At 38.7% G+C, this 19,571-nt stretch overlaps 1 protein-coding gene across 1 annotated transcript in view; it reads left to right on the plus strand.

The window, feature by feature from the left end:
* Positions 1 to 19,571, plus strand: part of CFAP58 (cilia and flagella associated protein 58) — a 106,231-nt gene that overhangs the window by 29,937 nt on the left and 56,723 nt on the right. Inside the window, exons 10-12 of the mRNA XM_077748374.1 lie at positions 6,463 to 6,624; positions 7,309 to 7,455; positions 19,408 to 19,548. Of these exons, the coding sequence (XP_077604500.1) occupies positions 6,463 to 6,624; positions 7,309 to 7,455; positions 19,408 to 19,548 (450 nt within the window). The remainder of the gene's footprint in view (positions 1 to 6,462; positions 6,625 to 7,308; positions 7,456 to 19,407; positions 19,549 to 19,571) is intronic.

A 19,571-nucleotide genomic window follows, 5' to 3' on the forward strand; every position in this document is an offset into this window, starting at 1 on the left:
TTGCTCTACATGTTTCTGATCCTCCAGGATGCATAGTGTTCTCATGGGGAAAGAAAGGAAAGGACAAACCCAGCCATGCAAGCACAATTCATAGCTCTCTACTTGCCTCGTGTCCTCTGACATCCCATTGGCTGTGGCAAGTCTCATGTCCAACCTCAACAGCAAGGGGAAATAGACTCTTCCCATGGAGGTGGTGGGGACAGGGAGAGGGAGTGAATATTTGCAGAACCATAAGATAACCTAGTCCAATGTTCCAGCACTTTTTATCCTCATGGTTTCTCCTCTGCTACACTCCAAATTTTACTATTCAGATAAATCGAGAGGCACCAGGAATGGCATTGTGAGTTGTGGTCCACCATATTTACTGACTTTTGTAAATTCTGGGTAAAACCATTCCTGCTTAATCATTAAATCTGTGGCCCATCTTGCACATTATACACCTAAATCATTTTAGACCCCCTCCTTTTCATTTTAAATATTAAGCTTCTGGCCATTGCTCTCCCAGACATTTTATATGCCAGAAAGCATTGTTTCACAATGGACCCTTACCCACATGTCCCTTAGTGCTCTGCTTATTTGCCTGTAACAGTGTCATGCCAAACCCTCCGACACAAAGTTCCAAGAAATGAATAGTAATGTGCTTTCAAGGGCTTAGAAGTAAATGAGGAAAGCAAAGGTTGGTCAAAGAAATATTGCTGACTAAATAGGTACTTCATGATGAAATGAAGCTCCTGTTTCTTTGATAATTAATTTGAAGTTTTATACAGAGCATCTTCCATAGGATAGAACCCCGGACATACACAAAGTATAAGCTTTTTCTATTGTAATAAAATTAGTGTACTAGGGATTACTGTTTTCCTGCAGAACAGAACTTGATCCATAGAAACATCAAATTTGTTAAGTACTAATATTATAGAATAGGACATAATGTTAACCTATCATGATAATCTATTATTTATTAGATGATGAAATTATGATATGCTAGGTCCTTAGATGAAGATGCAAATATATGTATCTTCTCACTTAGATCCTCATAATAGCCATCTGAGGTTGATATTATTATATCTCTCATTTTATAATATAGTGTAATATGTTATTAAAAACAGACACATGGATATGCCTCTCTCAGTTTAAGGTAGAAGATAAAATAAGAAAGCAAGAAAAACAGAGAAGACTTAAAGTCTCATGTGCCTGGCCACATAGGGTATTTTGTTTTGTTTTGTTTTGTTTTGTTTTGTTTTCAGAGAGTGGGTTTTTCAGTTTCATTATGAAGGTAAAGGCATAGTCAGCATTCAAACCATTGACATTGAGTCAGAAAAACTTATAGGAGAAGTTTATTATACTGATATTTCATCAAATGTAAGTTAAAGGGTTCCAAATTCAATGACCTACTTTCTTAGTCTATATGATGTTTTGACTATGCTGCAGATTTCCAGCATGCATTATTGATTTTTATCTCACTCTTATTTCTATTGGCAGGTTGTTTTAACAGAAAAAGAAAAGGTAGTAGGTTATAAACCGGGATTGTACCCTTATAGTGCACTGTAAGCATTTCCTGGGCTATTCTGAAGTGGGCTTATGAAGGCTAGGATCACCAAGTCTCTAGCTGTAACAAAGCTTTCTATATTTGTGTGGGATTTATCTCATGAGTTGGTATGAGGTATCTAAAGTGTAATCAATTAATTAAACTCCAGTCCCACAGCTGGCATCCCACATTCTCTGATATGCCATTTTCGACAGCGGACAATGTGCTGACTAAAGGTTTTGCTCTTACTTAACACCCTACACATTTTATGAATTTTTAGGATTTGACATCGTTTTGAATGATTTCCATTGAAACAAGTCGAGTTCCAACACTTAGAACTAAATTGCTTTGTAAATTGTCTTTTTCCTTTTTCCTTTTTTTTTTTCATTGTCACTGAGCTAAAATAGCTTTGATCTTCTTGGTATTATGATGGGTTCTTATTACTCCCAGCTTCAGGAATCCAGAAGCAAGTACACTGTGATTTTGTGCACTGTTGTGTGCAGAAAGATGGACCCTGCCAGCCAGATGTTGGATGCCCCCAAAAGAAATGCCCTTGGCTTCATCCTTTCTCTGGAGCATTCTTCTGTCTGTGCAAAGGATTATTCTTGTTATAACATATCTCAAAGTGATTGAACAAGCAATTTTTTTCTTTTCTCTGATGTGAAGCTTGATATTCTGAATGCTGATGATGCTGTTCAAAGTATTTTCAATCCATTTGTTTCACTGACCCCAAAGTGCGTGATCATGTCCATAGAAAGGCTAAATTTTAGTCTAAGATAGTGCTTTTTCTTTTCTTTCTTTCTTTTTTAAATCAAACAAACAACTGATCTAGTAATGGATACCTTATTTAGGGTTTTACATCTTTTTGTAATTTATACATTTTTGTTACTGTGGTGGTACCTTAAAAAATGCCTGCTATAGATTCTACAGATATGGATCAAAGAAATGATGGGAGAAGGAAGGGTTATTTTTGTTTTTTTTTTAATTTCAGATCTATCCACATGCATTTTCCCCAGGTCTCCTTATCCCAGATTTTCTCATTTATTTCCGTCTAAACCCTCGACCAACCATCTGAACCATTCACCACTTTTGTATATATTCTTTGGGCTACTTTCTTTCCACATAAAGTGGATAGTAGCAATTAAAAATAATAAAACTGTAAAAGCATATGAAAATAATTTGTACAAATCTAGTGGCATGAATTTTTAAAATTTGGTTGAAATAACTAATTCTCTCAAAAATACGTATCTACATCAAGGTTTGACTTGAGGAGAAATAGAAAATGTAGAACTATCAATAATTATGGAAGCCACCGAAAAAATTGAGGGAGAATTAGCTCCAACACTCATAGAAAGCCTAATAACTTTATAATTGAGTTTCTTCAAACTTCTAAGAATCAAACAGTTCTCAGGCTCTATAACTTTAGAAAAAGTACTGCTCATGCACTTTGTATTCTTTGGAGTAATACTGGTCGGCATTGCTCTACTGATGTATAACCCATGCCCTCCTCAGTGAAAATGAATAAAGGCTCCAGATGTAGGAGAGCTTGGGGTCCAAGGTGAGTCCTTGGTTGGGATGGTTGAGGGATATAAAGGAAGAGATAGTTTCCACAAATTGTGTAAATCCCAAATATTAACTGCTTAGATAATATTTGTAGGACCATTCTTAGAAACTACCCATTAACCTTCCAGTGTTTGAACCTCTCATAACACCCTATACATGTCTTGGTTATATTCATACCTTGATTACCCATTTTGTGGTGGGGTCACTCAACAGAGGTGAACTTGAGGGTAGGGAATGTGTCTTCTGGTTCTTTACATCACTAGTGCTTGTACAGTGCCTGCCATAGGTACATCCTCAACACATGTTTATTGAGTGAATGAATAAATGGATGAGTGAATGAATGAGTGAACAGAAAGGTACTCTGTTCACTTTATGAAACTAGCAGAAACCTTGATATTGAAGTAGAATGAAAAAGGAAGTTATAGACTTAGATCACTTGTGAATATGTATACAGCATCCTAAATGAAATTCTAGCAAACCAAATTCAACAGTACATTTAAAGAATGATTTAGTATGACCAAAGAGGGTTTAGCCTGAAACTGCAAGGGTAGTTTTCTATTAAGAAAACTATTGCTGGCACTATGGAAATGGAAAGTGTTTCAGCCATTTTGGAAAGCAATCTATCAATATCTATTAAAGTTAAAGATATATATATGTCTTATGAGCCAGCTATTCCACTTCTGGGAATCCATCCCAACAGAAGTAAAAACACAAGAGCATAAGGACACATGTGCAGAAATGGTTATTGCAGCAGCGTTCAGAGTAGCAAAAAAGTAGAAACCAAGCTAGTGGCCATCAGAGGGGAAGAGCCGAGTATATTGTGGCTTAGCTACACTGTTGGGTGTTAAACCACCTTTAAAGAGAATGAATTAGAGCTACTCCACATGATCCCCCCAAGTATTACTGAGATTAAAAAGCAAGGTGCTGAGAACAAACTGAGGGCTGATGGGGGTGGGGGAGAGGGGAAGGGGAGTGATGGGCATGGAGGAGGGCACTTGTGGGATGAGCACTGGGTGTTATATGGAAACCAACTTGACAATAAACTATTAAAACAGATAAAAAGCAAGGGGCATACAAATATGTATAAGAAGATCACATTTTGCTAAAAAAGAAAAACAAAACCCCAAAAGCAAGATAAAGGAAGACAAACAAATCCCTTTGTCTGTAGTTGAATAGCTATTACTTTTGTTTTACTTAAACTTCCTTCTTTGTAAAATGAGGGTGATTAATAATGTGTATCTCATAGGATTTTTGTGCAGATTAAATGATAGAATGTACCTGAGAAATATTAGCTGTTATTACTATCATGCTAGAAGACCTGAATAGAATATGTAGAATTCAAAGAAAAATGTGGAAGAACACATACTAAGTTGTTAACCTGGTTACTTTATGTGTCAATGAGGGTTGATATGGGTAGAAGAGAGAAGGAAGGTCCAAGTAAATAAATAAAAGAAAAAAAATTCACATTGATGCATTTATTTAAATTTATGGCACATGGACTAAGTATAAAGACATAAAATTAAAATACTTGTAAAAGGAGGGGCGCCTGGGTGGTTCAGTTGGTTAAGCCTCCGACTTCAGCTCAGGTCATGATCTCATAGTTTCTGGGTTTGAGCCCCGCATCGGGCTCTGTGCTGACTGCCAGCTCAGAGCCTGGAGCCTATTTCAGATTCTGTATCACCCTCTCTCTCTGACCCTCCCCTGCTCACGCTGTTTCTCTCTCTCAGAAATAAATAAAACATTAAAAAAATTTTTTTAAAAACTTGTAAAAGGAAACATTTATTTGCAAGTATAAAAAATCAATAGACCCAATAAGAAAAAGATAGTATAAAATAATATATGCTGTAAAGGCTTTTACTAAAATTTAATCCTATCCTTCCTTAAATATTTTTTAAATGTTTATTTATTTATTTTGAGAAAGAGAGAGAGAATGAGTTGGGGAGAGGTAGAGAGCGAGGGAGAGAGAGAATCCCAAGCAAGCTCCATGCTGTTAATGCAGAGGCCAATGTGGAGCTCTAACTCATAAGCTGCAAGATCATGACCTGAGCTGAAATCAGGAGTTGGAGGCTTAACTGACTGAGCCAACCAGGCACCCCTTTTCCTTAAATATTTCTAAGAAAACTTTGAAAGGTATCTCTTTAAAGATTTAAACGATAAATATATTAAACACTAGCTATCATTAACTCTCATGGGAAAACATTAGAACAAGGTTTCTTGGAGTGTATTTTCTGGAATACTAATTCCACAGGGGGAATAAAAGGGTTCTGTAGTTCAATGACTTGGGAACATGTTGCTCACAGGTAGCCCACACCTGAGCGCAATGAATATGAGCCTGGCAAAGGCGTAAGTACTTTTGACCTTCAGGTTTTAGATAAAATGCCTCCTTTTGAGAGGAATCTTCTCTGCCCATGTTACTGCATGGACACGCCCTTCCTTCTATTCTCTGTCACACTGCTGTTTCCTTTAGCTGTAGCCATTAAGAGAACAGCATTAAAATGCAATAAGAATCTTCTGAAGAATTTTCCCCTTATGTGTTCTAGCTTTTGTCTAGACTGTCGTTCCATTGGTTCAGTCTTCCTTGCTAAAGTTTTTCTTCTGAAGGGATTTTTGAAGATATTTGTCCTTAAAAAATCAATTTCTGTGGACGTTGCAGCTAAGAGTCATGATTATATAATTTCAATTGTATGGATTGCTTGTTGAGAAGTATTGGCTCACGGTGGAATTTTGTGCCTCGGTTTTTCACAGTTGCAAAAAAGAGGCAGTTATTCTTGCATCTCATCTTTCCTAGATGTGTTTTGTGCACAATAGAATGCATTTTTATGAAGTCCTTTGAGTTTCCCTGATGGAGCGAGTTTGACATTAGCAAGACAGCGCTTTGATTGCTAGCGATGTCCAAAGGCCACTTTTCTTTGTCGTGGTTAAATTTATAAAGCTGTGAGTGTGGCGAAACAGCTAAGTTATCTCTTATCTTTCTCAGTGCTCCATGTGAAGATCTGTTTAAACCTGCACCCTTTCCTTTTCTTTTTTGGTGGGTGGGTGTTCAGGAGAGGTTTTCAGAATTGAAAGAAATTTCTTTTCCTCTTGTGATCACAAAATAACTGTGCTGAGCCTTCATGCTTGAGCAGAACTCTGGCGTCGATAAAATGTATGTTTGCCCCTAATCAGCTGGGCAGAATTTCTGTGTTGTACTGCAGTGATTAGAACCGCAGTCAGATTTCCTGATTGCTAGCATTTCTACCAGCTACCCTTAGATCAAAATCTCTGTTTGTCCTAGGACAAATATCATATGTTTGCACGTATAGGAGGATTAGGAGGAACTTGACGGAGGAACAAGNTGGGATTTAACCATTTTCCTATACTTCTTTCTCCCCCAGGTTCTCATGAACATGGAAGACATAAAAATCCGTGAAATGCAGATTTTTGACTACAGGAAAAAAATCGCTGAATCAGAAACTAAATTAAAACAGCAACAGAACCTATATGAAGCTGTGAGGTCAGACAGGAACCTGTATAGCAAAAATCTGGTGGAGGCTCAGGTAAAGAATATGTTTGTGTCTTTATGTTTTGACTCCTCTGCTTCCTGGGTCCAAAGCAGTTTCTGTCATTCTAATGGCAGGATTTAGAACAATGTAAGCAAGAAATCTCATGGAATTCACCTGAAGAGAAGATCAGTTTGTGCAGAACTATCAGATTATTTGAAATAGAAATGACACAACTTGATAGGATGTGAAGATCATGGTCCTGCTTTTAATTATTATGTAGAATTGCCATTCTCTTGTTTCTCATTTTCAAAAGTGCTAATAATAGCTACCATGGCTGAGAGGGGAGCAGCATACTGCTGTCACTTAACTGCAGATCTTTGCTTTGTAATCTCTTAGTTATAATGTTTGTTGTAGGGCCAATTCTTCCTTTGTAAAATGAAGAATAAAATGTGTGTGTCATGTATGTGTTTGTTGTATGTGTGTTGTACGTATGTGCTGTGTGTGTTGTGTGTGTATGTGTGTGTGACATATTCATTATACACACTTTGTATGTATCTCATGAGAATATTTTGAGAGTCAATGCTACAAAGTACTTTGAGGTTGATGGGCACAAGGTACAAAGGAACCCCAACCTGGTGGTACTTGTCCAGGAGACCATTGCCTATGTATTGAACCTCTACACAGATGGTGATGTCTATTTAATTCACTTTCAAACATTTCTCCTTTCACTTTTTTTAGGATGAAATAACAGAAATGAAGAGAAAATTAAAGATTATGACCCATCAGGTAGATCAGCTGAAAGAAGAGATCTCAGCCAAGGAGTCAGCACTTGTGAAGTTACATCTGGAACAGCAGCGCATAGAAAAGGAGAAGGAAACTTTGAAGGTACAGATCTTACAATACAAGTGATGGGCCAATGGCCTACCTGTTTGGCCCACTTGAGGCAGGCTCCATGCTCACTGAAGGCAACAAGGGGCAGGGAGGACGACCAAGGAACCGGGAGGATGAGCTCTACCACCTCCAGGTCAGGCTTCTGCGTGGGTAGTGCTCCCAGGTAGAACAGAGGAGGAAGCCAGTGGAGGTGCATAAGCACCTAGTTCACCTGTGCTGCTATTATCTCATCAGTGGAAGAGAACTCAGCAGGTCAGCAGTGTGCAAGAAGTCCTGGAGCTTGCAGGCTGGCTACAGTCTCTTTGCATTTATAACCTGAGTCCAACACCCATACCCAACCCTCCCAAACTCCTTCCTGGACCTTCCATAAGGTTGTGCTGGCAAGAGCCTTTGTCCTCTGCTCCTAATAGTTGTTTGCTTTATGTGCACCTGGCTTTTCCACCCGTACTAGCATTAGCCACTCCTCCAGAGAATCACCTGTCTTTAAATATACTATTAGACATATCCTTTTAAATCTACTAACTTAGAACCTTATATGTGTACCAATATAATATAAAGACTTTCCCCAAGAATACATACCAAATAATTATACCCTTTCAAGTCCATGAACCAAATATGTGTTAGTATACATGTTCACTAAACCTAATTTGTTTTCCTTTTCCTATCCAATCCAATAGTTCCCTTCTAATCCATTTGACCAAAGAATGAAAAAGGAACTTCTAAGAGTATGAAGGTATCACTTTAGTTTGAAAATGTATATGCAGAGTACTCGTGGATGTCTCTGAGCCGCTTGCAGGAACTCTCTACAACAAATGAGAGACTAGGTGTCTCGGTTTCTGCCCATATTTGTTTCCAAAGGTAGTTCCTATCTTGAAAATGTGTAGCTTTAATGCCAGATTTCCTTGATTCCAAGATGCCATAGATTGAAATATGCACTCTGAGTCTCATAATGGGTTTTGTCAACTTAATGATGGGTCTTCATGGAAATAAAAACTACTACATTAAATCAAGGCACATTTGGGCTGAGAAAGATTAAAATGCAACAAAACTGCCTTTACAAAAAAAAAAGATATGATAATTGATATTTACCTGTCTGAGACTTGATCTTCCCACTCTAGCTTATGATAAAAAAGGAATAGGAGGAGGGAATTAAGATGGTGGAAAAGTAGGGACCTTGAGCTTGCCCTGCCCCTTGAACACAGCTAGATCAACATCAAATCATTTGGAACAACTAGGGTATCAGTCTGAGGATTAGAAAAACAGTCTGCACAATTGGAGGGAGGGAACGTGACAGAAGCAAGGTTTGGAGCTGGAAATTGGGGGAGAGGAAAGCAGCGGTGCTGCGGATGGAAGGGGACCCTTTTCATGGAGAGCAGTCGGGAAGAGAGGAGAGAGTGGTGGGGAGTGAGTTTGTATAGGGTTCGTGAAAGATTCTGTGGTGCAGGGATCCTCTGGGTTGCACTGGGAGAGATTGCCCCTGCCCCAGGGTATATTTGAAAGAGGGCTGTTTGCCTTCCCAAAGACGAAAGACCCACCAAGGAGATGTTGAGTGGCCAGTTCAACAGCAGGGAACAGGGGTACCCACAGATGGCTGATATCCTGGTCGCAACTTTCTGCTCTGTGCCACAATAGACTCCAGCCACAGGGTGTGCACTGTGCGACTACTTTTCTGAGACACAGCGGTGAAGGGTTTGCGGCGAGTCTCCTCCAGAGGAAGGAAGTGGGTCTGAGTTTTGTAGGGCATTTTAACATTTGGTGTTTTGAAACCCAGCCACTGGCCAGAGAGAAAATACAGAACTGCGGCGCTGGGAAGACAGGTTAAGAATAGGGATCTGACGAAAGTTTGGGACACTTTTCTGTGAGGGCTTCCTGAGCAGCAGAGGCTCTGGGTTCCCTTCCCAGAGGAGGAGAAGACTGTCTGCCACTTCCACCAACTTCCCTGCCCAGGAGCAGGATCAGACATCAGAAACACAGCGCCACCTCGTGGAGGCCGGAGTTACTTCCACCAAGCCCCTTCCACCTACACCTTCCAGGCACATCTCTAGTAGGGGCAAGTTGGCCTGAACCTGAGCGGCAGGACCTTCCTCTAGAAGACCAGCACAAACCCCTTCCACCTACTTAGACTACAATCACAGTGTGCTGCAAAGTTTCAGCTCTAGGAGAAATTGTATCGAACTTCATTTGAATTTCTTTTTGTTTGTTCATTTTCTTTACTTCTCTTTTTGTTTATGTTGTTTTCTTTCTTGGGTACAGAAAGCAACTTTTTTGTTCTATTTTATTTTCTTTATTAAAATTTTTTTGAATTTTGAATTTTTAAAAAATTCTTTTTCTTTTGTTTTCTATTTTTCTCTTTTCTTTCAAGCTTCTCCTTTTTCTCTCTTCAAACTTTTTTTAAAAAAATAGTTTATTGTCAAGTTGGTTTCCATATAACNTAGGATCTAGCTTCCTTTATTTGATTTTGTTTTTATTTATTTTTAATTTTAACTTTTAATTTTATTAATTTTTCTTCCTCTAAAATGACAAGATGAAGGAATTCACCTCGAAAGAATAGGAAGAAATGATGGCCAGGGATTTAATCAACACAGATATAAGTAAGATGTCTGAACTAGAATTTAAAACCACAATTATAAGAATACTAGCTTGAGTTAGAAAAAGCACAGAGGACAGCAGAGAATCCCCTCTATCTGCAGAGATAAAAGAGTTAAATCTAGTCAGGTCAAAATTAAAAATACTATAGCTGTGACACAATCTTGAATGGATGCCATGACAGTGAGGATGAGTGAAGCAGAGCAGCGAATCAGTGATACAGAAGATAAAATTATGGAAAATAATGAAGCTGAAAAGAAGAGGGAAACAAAGGCAAAAGATCACAATACAAGACTTAGAGAACACAGCGACGTATTAAAGAGGTGTAATATTCATATTGTTGGAGTCCCTGAAGATGAAGAGAGAGAAAAAGGGACCAAAGGCTTATTTGAGCAAATTATACTTGAAAACTACCCTAATCTGGGGAAGGACATAGACATCAAAATCCAGGAAGCACAGAGAGCTCCCATTACATTCAATAAAAGCTGACCATCACCAAGGCATATCATAATCAAATTCACAAAATACACAGACAAGGATAGAATCATAAAAGCAACAAGAGAAAAAAAGTCCTTAACCTACAAGAGAAGACAGATCAGGTTTGCAGCACATCTATCCACAGAACCTTGGCAGGTCAGAAAGGAGTGTCAGGATATATTCAATGTGCTGAATTGGAAAAATGTGCAGCCAGGAATTCTTTATCTAGTAAGACTGTCATTCAGAATAGAAGGAGAGATAGAGTTACCCAGGCAAATGGAAACTAAAGGAGTTTGTGACCACTAAACCAGCCCTGCAAGAAATTTTAAAGAGGACTCTTTGAGTGGAGAAAAACCAAAAAAGACCCAAAACAACAAAGACTAGAAAGGACCAGAGAATATCACCAGAAACACCAACTCTACAGGCAACACAATGGCAGTAAGTTCATATCTTTCCTTAATTACTCTGACTGTAAATGGACTATATGCTCCAATCAAAAGACATAGGGTATCAGAATTGACTTTAAAAAAAACCCAAAATCCATATATATGCTGCCTCCAAGAGACTCATTTTAGGCCTAGACACCTGAAGATTGAAAGTGAGGGGATGGAGAACCATCTGTCATACTAATGGACATCAAAAGAGAGCCACAGTAGCCATACTTATATCAGAAAAAATAGATTTAAAACAAAGATTGTAACAAGAGATGAAGAAGGACATTATATCATAATTAAGGGGTCTATCCATCAGGAAGGTCTGATCATTATAAATATCTATGCCCCCAACATTTGGAAGCACCCAAATATACAAATCAACTAATAACAAACATAAAGAAACTCACTGATAATCATATAATAATTGTGGGGGATTTTAACACCCCATTTAAAGCAATGGACAGATCATCTAAACAGAAAATCAACAAGGAAACAATGGCTTTGAGTGACACATTGGACCAGGTGGACTTAACAGATACATTCAGAACATTTCATCCAAAGCAGCAGAATACACTTTCTTTTCGAGTTTACATGGAACATTTTCCAGAATAGATCACATACTGGTCACAAATCAGCCCTCAACAGGTACAAAATGATCGAGATCATACCATGCATGTTTTTAGACCACAACGCTATTAAACTTAAAATCAACCACAAGAAAAAATTTGGAAAAATCAGAAATACTTGGATATTAAAGAACATTGTACTAACGAATGGGTTAGCCAAGAAATTAAAGAGGAAATAAAAAGTACATGGAAGCCAATGAAAATGAAAACAGAACAGCCCAATACCCTTGGGATGAAGGAAAGACAGTCATAAGAGGGAAGTATATAGCAATCCAAGTTTTCTTAAAGAAGAAAGAAATATCTCCAATACATAACCTAACCTTACACCTAAGGAGCTGGAAAAAGAGCTGCAAATAAAGCCCAAAACCAGCAGAAGAAGGGAAATAATAGAGTTTAGAGCAGAAATCAATGACATTGAAATAATAATAATTTTTTTAAAAAACAGTAGAATAGATCAATGAAACTAAGCCCTGGTTCTCTGAAAGAATTAACAAAGTTGATAAACCCCTAACCAGACTTGTCAAAAAGAAAGGACCCTAAGAAATAAAATCATGAATGAAAGAGGAGAGATCACAACCAATACCACAGAAATACAATTATAAGAGAATATTGTGAGCAATTATATGCCAACAAATTGGGCAATCTGGAAGAAAGGTTAAATTCCTAGAAACATATAGACTACCAAAACTGAAAGAGGAAGAAAGAAAAATTTGAAAATATGCATAACCAGTAAAGAAATTGAATCAGTAATCAAAAATCTCCCCCCAGAAAGCTGTCTGGGGGGAATTCTACCAAACTTTTAAAGAAGAATTTATACCTATTCTTTTGAAACTGTTCCAAAAAATAGAAATGGAAGGAAAACTTCCAAACTATTCTATGAGGCCAGCATTACCTTGATTCCAAAACCAAAGGCCCCACTAAAAAGGAGAACTACAGACAAATTCCCCTGATAAACATGGATGCAAAAATTTTCAGCAAGATACTAAGAAATCGAATACAACAATACATTAAAAGAATTATTCACCATGATCAAGTGGGATTTATTCCTGGGCTGCAGGAGTGGTTCAATGTCGGCAAATCAATCATTGTGATATACCACATTAATAAAAGAACAGTAAAAGCCATATGATTATTTCTATAGATGAAGAAAAAGCATTTGATAAAATATAGCATCCTTTCTTGATAAAAACCCTCAAGAAAGGAGGAATAGAGTGAACATACCTCAACATCATAAAGGCCATATACATAAGACCCACAGATGCTTAGTGGGAAAAAAATGAGAGTTTTCCTGTTAAGGTCAAGATATGACAGGGATTTCCACTTTTATCATTGGTGTTCAATATAGTACTGGAAGTCCAAGCCTCAGCAATCAGGCGAAAAAAGAAAAAAAGAAATAAAAGGCATCCAAATTGGCAAGTAAGAAGTCAAACTTTCACTCTTTGCAAATGACTTGATACTCTATGTAGAAAACCCAAAAGACTCCACCAAAAAAATTGCTAGAACATGAATTCAGCAAAGTTGCAGGATCTAAAATTAGGGTGCAGAAATCTGTTGCATTTCTATACGCCAATAATGAAACAGAAAGAGAAATCGAGGAATCAACTGCATTTACAATTGCACTAAGAACCATAAGACACTTAGGAATAAATGTAACTAAAGAGATAAAATATCTTTACACTGAAAACCATGGACTGCTAAAGAAAGAAATTGAAGAATCCGTAAAGAAATGGAAGAACATTTCATTGTTAATGAAAGACCAAACATTGTTAAAATGTCTGTACTACCCAAAGCAATCTACACATTCAAGGCAATCCCTATCAAAATAACACAAACATTCTTCACAGAGCTAGAACAAACAATTTTGAAATTTGTATGGAACCAGAAAAGGCCTTGAATAGCCAAGTAATGTTGCAAAGCAAAGCAAAGCTGGAGGCATCAGAATTCTGGACTTTAAGCTGTATTACAAAGCTGTAGTCATCAAGAAAGTATGGTACTGACAAAGAAACAGACATATAGATCAATAGAACTGGGTTGAGAACCCAGAAATGGACCCACAAATGTATGGCCAACTAATCTTCAACAAGAATATCCCATGGAAAAAAGTTTCTCAGCAAATGGTGTTGGGAAAACTGGATAGTGACTTGCCGAAGAATGAAGTTGGAGCACTTTCTTTAAAAATTTTTTTCAATCTTTATTTTTGAGAGAGACAGACAGATCATAAGTAGGGGTAGGGCAGAGAGGAGCTAGAGAGAGAGAGAGAGAGAGAAGAAGACACAGAATCTGAAACAGGATCCAGGTTCTGAGCTCTCAGCAGAGAGCTCAATGCGGGGCTTGAACTTGGGAATGGCGAGATCATGACCTATGCTGAAGTCAGACGCTTAACTGACTGAGCTACCTAGGTGCCCCTGGACCACTTTCTTCTACCATACATAAAAATAAGTTCAAAATGGATGAAAGACTTCAGTGTAAGAAAGGAAACCATTAAAATCCTGGAGGAGAAAACAGCAACTTCTTTGACCTTGACTGCAGCAACTTAGTACTAGACATGTTTCTGGAGACAAGAAAAGCAAATATGAACTATTGGGACCTAATCAAGATAAAAATCTTCTGCACAGCAAAGGAAACAATCAACAAAATTAAAAGGCAACTGATGGAATGGAAGAAGATATTTGCAAATGACATATCAGATAAAGGGTTAGTATCCAAAATCTATAAAGAACTTACCAGACTCAACACCCCCCAAAAACAAATAATCCAGTGAATAAATGTGCAGAGGACATGAACAGACACTTTTCCAAAAAGACATCCAGGTGGCTAAGAGACACATGAAAAGATGCTCAACATCACTCATCATCATCAAACTACGATGAAATACCACCTCATATCTGCCAGAATGGCTAAAATTAACAACCCAGGAAACAACAGATGTTGGTGAGGATATGGAGAAAAGGAAACCCTTTAGCACTGTTGGTGGGAATGCAAACTGGTGTAGCGACTCTGGAAAACATGGGGGAAGGGAAGGAAAAATAAAATAAGATAAAAATAGGGAGGCAAACCATGAGGGACTCTTAAGTATAGAGTAAAAACTGAGGGTTGATGGAGAGGAGGGAAGTGGAGGTGGGGTGATCTGAATCAGGCTGATGGGCATTTAAAGGGCACTTGTTGGGATGAGCACTGAATGTTATAGATAAATGATGAATCACTAAATTCTACTCCTGAAACCAATACTATACTATGTTAACTAACTTGAATCTAAATAAAAATTAATTAAACTAATAATAGTCAATATGCATTTAAATTCATTTCCATATAAAGAAATATAAATATATATTTGTAAATGGGAAAATATCCTGCATCTTTGCCCCTATTCTCTTTGTTTGATAGAATAGTTTTGTAGATGGTAGCTTGTTTCACCCTGGAGCCTGTAGTGGGATGGGTTTATTAATCATTGAATGAATCAGAAGAATCTTTTTATAAACAGTGCTTCACCCATTGGCCTCATGGACCCATGTCAGCAAGGCTTCAGTGTAGTTCTATTTGGTACATCATCTCTTTCTTTTTACAGGATTGAATTTCATCTCTTATTAGTGTTCCCAACTAGTGTTCTTTTCAAAAGATTATTACCCCATAATGGGGTCCAAGTAAGAACTAACTGCCTTCTACAAAATTCTGCTTTAGGTAAAGCAATGCCCTATGTAAAAGATCAATTATTCCCAATTCCCTAGAGTTTGACTGGTTAATATTTGTTTCAATTATGCCCTCCATCATCATATAGGTACAGTTCCAAAGAAGCATCATAATAAAATGAAGGGCAATAGGGCTCTGGTTTTGGGTCCTGTACCAGCTAGAGCTGGCAGCTGGAGAACATGAAAGATGATTAAAGGTCTTCTACCCTAGAGAGTCTACTCTAAATGGGGAATCCTAGGTATGGATAGCTGTCGGCCATTGATTATAGAAAGGTGATGGCTTTGGACTTCCTATGAAACCAGGATGACTTTTTCCCCTGGCATTTCCCATTGAGGCAAGAATGAGGAATAGAAAAAGAATCGCTGGTCAATTTATTATTTGAGGTTATCCAAGGGTGACTTGCAATGGTGCTTCGACTGGATAATTTTGGCCTATCATTAGGCCTGTTTGACATTCTTTAGAAAAGTATGACAGCTCAAATGTGGAGTTTCTGCCTCTTGACTTTTTAGCCTCATATTTGAATCATGTTTCACATAGGTCTCTCGATTTCATGCATCTGAAGTTCACAAACCAAAACACTGGAGGGAAGGGCAGATTTTCTAGTACCTTTGCTCCAAGAGACATTTAGCCTATTATTATACTGGGCTCTATGAAGTTTCATGGGCACCTAATCCCTCCTGGAAGGGTGAGCCCCAGCCTGTATCATAGACCGCGAGACGCCTTTTGAAAGGACAACCCAATTTGCTACTTCTCCAAAAAGACAAAGAGTTGTCCATAATAGATCACCCTCATCCCCATTCATCACCCTCATCCCCATTCATTCCCCTCAAAAGAAACATCTTGCTCCTTTCATATTTATTTTCCTTTTTCAGTTGCTACCAGACCTTACTGAGTCCTCAGGATTCTAGACATTGTCAGCACATTATGGTTATGACAGAATGTCAATAGTCCTCTGAGACATTGCTGCATGTGCACTCATCTGCCCATTCTGTCCCAGTCTTGTTTCATCAGAGCTGACGGAGCCATCTCATTTGGAGTGTCCTAACAAGCCTCTGATTCTGCCTCATCACCCTCAAATCATCCCACATCAATCTGACAGCACTTTGATTCCTGGTGAATAATTCAGCAGCAGATTCCCTAAGTCCAGAGCCCAGTATCGCATTAGCAACTGGCTTCAGGGCACCTTATCCTTTTACTTAGTGGACTTTCTAGGATGACCTGGATGGGAGCTGCCACAGAGAGAGAGAAAGGGAAAGAAAGCCTAATTATTCTCATGGCTAGAAAACTTTAGGTGGCCCTATTAGTCTTAGATGTAAACAGATGGTTTCTGTGAAACCCAGTGAATGTTGGGATCATGTACGAATGGGTGAAACACCTGTGAGTATGGTTCTTGAGATATGATTTATACCTGCAGCCTAATTGGGTGATATATGTTCTGTAAACACCTATCACAAAGCCGTGTAATTGTGGAGGCAGTGACTAAAAAGTGTGTCCTGTCATTACATTACAATTACAACTTCATACCACTGGTAACACTTTAAGAGACTCGGATACCTCAGGTCCCACCTGGAATATTGCTTGATGGGCTTTTGGAAGCACAGCAGTTGTTACCATCTTTCCTGGGTGAGACAGCTCAGATTTATAGCTGCTAAATGCATTAGACTCAAGGTGTTTTGTTGATGTTAACATTTGCTGCCATAGTCTAATGCCACATCTTGTTTACAGCCCATAAATTTATGACATAAGGAGACCACTCGGAATTTTGATATATTATGAAAAAAAACCCCACACAGCAATGCCAAACGCGTGAATGGTTTTACATTTCAGACAGATACTTTTACACACCGTTGATTGCATTTTAATATAACAGGGGTTTCATTTTGTTCTGCTGATGGATTCTGATCAGCTCTTGGCACTTAGGAACAGGGAAGTGAATGTTGCACATCTGGGAAAATAAAAGTTTTATTAAAGAAAACATGAGCCAAACAGGTATTTTATGGCTGCCTTCACTGTCACCTTAACTGATTAAAGAAAGAGAGAGAGGCTGGCTCTTTGCCCTCTTTCCCAGCAGGATTGCCAAAGTGTAAGTATTAGACCAGATCTTTTCTCAATAAGTGTTTCCTTTTGCTTATCCCTGTACCAAAAACATTCGTGAGTAAACAAATGGAATGTCATAAAAGAAACCTTTGGTTTCACAGTAGCTGGATGCCTTTAGTTTGTGACATTACACGTCTATTACTAGGTGTACAGTATCTTCTACTGTTTGGATAAGCTTAAGGAATTAATGACTCTTGGTTTCTGTGAGTCCAGCCTAAGTAGAGTTGAGTTGGGTCACAGGCACTTGCAAATATGGGGCTTTCTGTCATCACAGTGAACTTTCTGGATGGGTGGAGGTCGGGGAGGGGGAGAGTCCCAATACTTCATTGAAGGAAAAATTTATTACTTGTTCATTGTGATTTGCCAACCAGCAAGCTATTGAAAAGTTGGCGCCTTACTATCATCTTGTCATTCTCCCTTGTGTTTCTGGGCATGGGTAAAATCAGAGCTCTAGTCTCATTTGTTTCTTTTTGTGCTCAGCCCATCTGCGATAAAAACCTGTCCTTCCCGTGTGGGAGTGGAACCTATCAAAGACATACTTTTGTTTCCTTTAATATAAATCCCTCTGTGACTCCCCATTGTAGACTCTGTACAGTGTGTGGCACACAAAACCTTTCCCAGTCTGGTTCATTTTTACCTCCCCCTATTCCCTACCTAACACTCTAATCCAACCACACTGGATGTTGGCTGTGTGTTGAACACAGCAGGTACTTTACAATTTGCATGCTTGGCTGTTTAATGCCTTCCCCCAACACAAGTCTCGGCATTTAGGAACTGTCAGTTGCCAAGGCTCCGACTGGTTCTTCCCTCTAACCCCTAGGCAGGCAGGAATTAGAAACTCATTCCTGGGTTCTCCCATGTCCTTTTTCACTCAGTAGATAGCATTTCCACATTGTGATGTGGTTGTCTTTGTCATTTCTAATAGATGATGAGTCTTTCAAGTTTTACTTTTGTATTTCACTTGCAACAATTGGGTGGTGATAGCAGTGGGAGTGCAAGGCTTGGAATCAGAAGACCTGGGTTGGAATCTAAACTCTGCTACTTACTAGTTGTGTGACCATGAGCAAGTTAATTTGCTTTTCTTTGTCTCTTACAGAACACATTTGTAAACTGGGGATAAGAGTAGCTATGCAAAATGCCTGGCATCAAAATACCTGAGATAGTGTAGGTCACAAACATACTTGTGGAATTGGAGTGAATGTGTCCTTTGATGGGAGGTATTTTCCTTCCACAACTGGCTATTCCATGGCACCCTGTCTCCATCACTCTTATGATTTCCATCTGACCTCAACAGCCTCAAGATCTGAGCTCTCTCCCGAAGCCTCCCTGACAACCATAGTCCTCTGACCTCCTATAACATCCATTCACTGTCTGTGTGCTAATAAAGATACTGAAAAATCACTGCCTCGGCTTGTTAATATTCACAGAATACCTGTATATCTTATCCTCTCATCTAGATTGGAAGCATCTTAAAGATAGGATCTATGTATCTTTTTATACTGTGACATCTCTTCTGTTCCGTCCAGACATATAAGATAGACACTTGGTTGTTATTTTTGTTAATTTAATTTTTGCTTGCAGTAGGCTTTATCTTTGTAGTTGATATGCTGATGGTGTTAGGACCATTACAGGAGCTGATGCATGCAAAGACCCTCCCCCACTCATCCTTACCCCTACATCCTCCTCTGCACTATTCTTTGTGAATTCTCACCTTGTTTAGCTGGTGAGAGAAGAGCTGCTGAATACCAATGAAGCCTCTGCTACACATATATAGAAAAATGATGGAAATCCCTCAAGGGCACAACTCATAGAATAAACATGATCGCTGTAATGTGCACTGCTGTTTCTTTACAGGTGTGTGTGTGTGTGTGTGTGTGTGTGTGGTGTGTGTGTGTGTGAAGCTTGTTTTGCTTGTGAGAGTGACCAGGCCATATTAAGCAACACATCAGAGGAAAGTATAAGAAGAATAACTTCTTGGGCCCTGCAGTCCAGGCTTGTACTGCCACAGAGTGAACTTTGTGTCTTTCACTCTTTGTCAGGCCGAGCTGCAGAAGCTCAGACAACAAGCTCTGGAGACCAAACACTTCATTGAAAAGCAGGAAGCAGAGGAGAGAAAGCTCCTGCGAATCATCGCTGAGGCTGATGGGGAGAGGCTGAGACAGAAGAAGGAATTAGACCAGGTAGGAACATCTCCTCACAGACC

This window comes from Crocuta crocuta, unplaced genomic scaffold (genome assembly GCF_008692635.1).
Source record: "Crocuta crocuta isolate KB4526 unplaced genomic scaffold, BGI_CrCroc_1.0 scaffold619, whole genome shotgun sequence".
Lineage (NCBI taxonomy): Eukaryota > Metazoa > Chordata > Mammalia > Carnivora > Hyaenidae > Crocuta > Crocuta crocuta.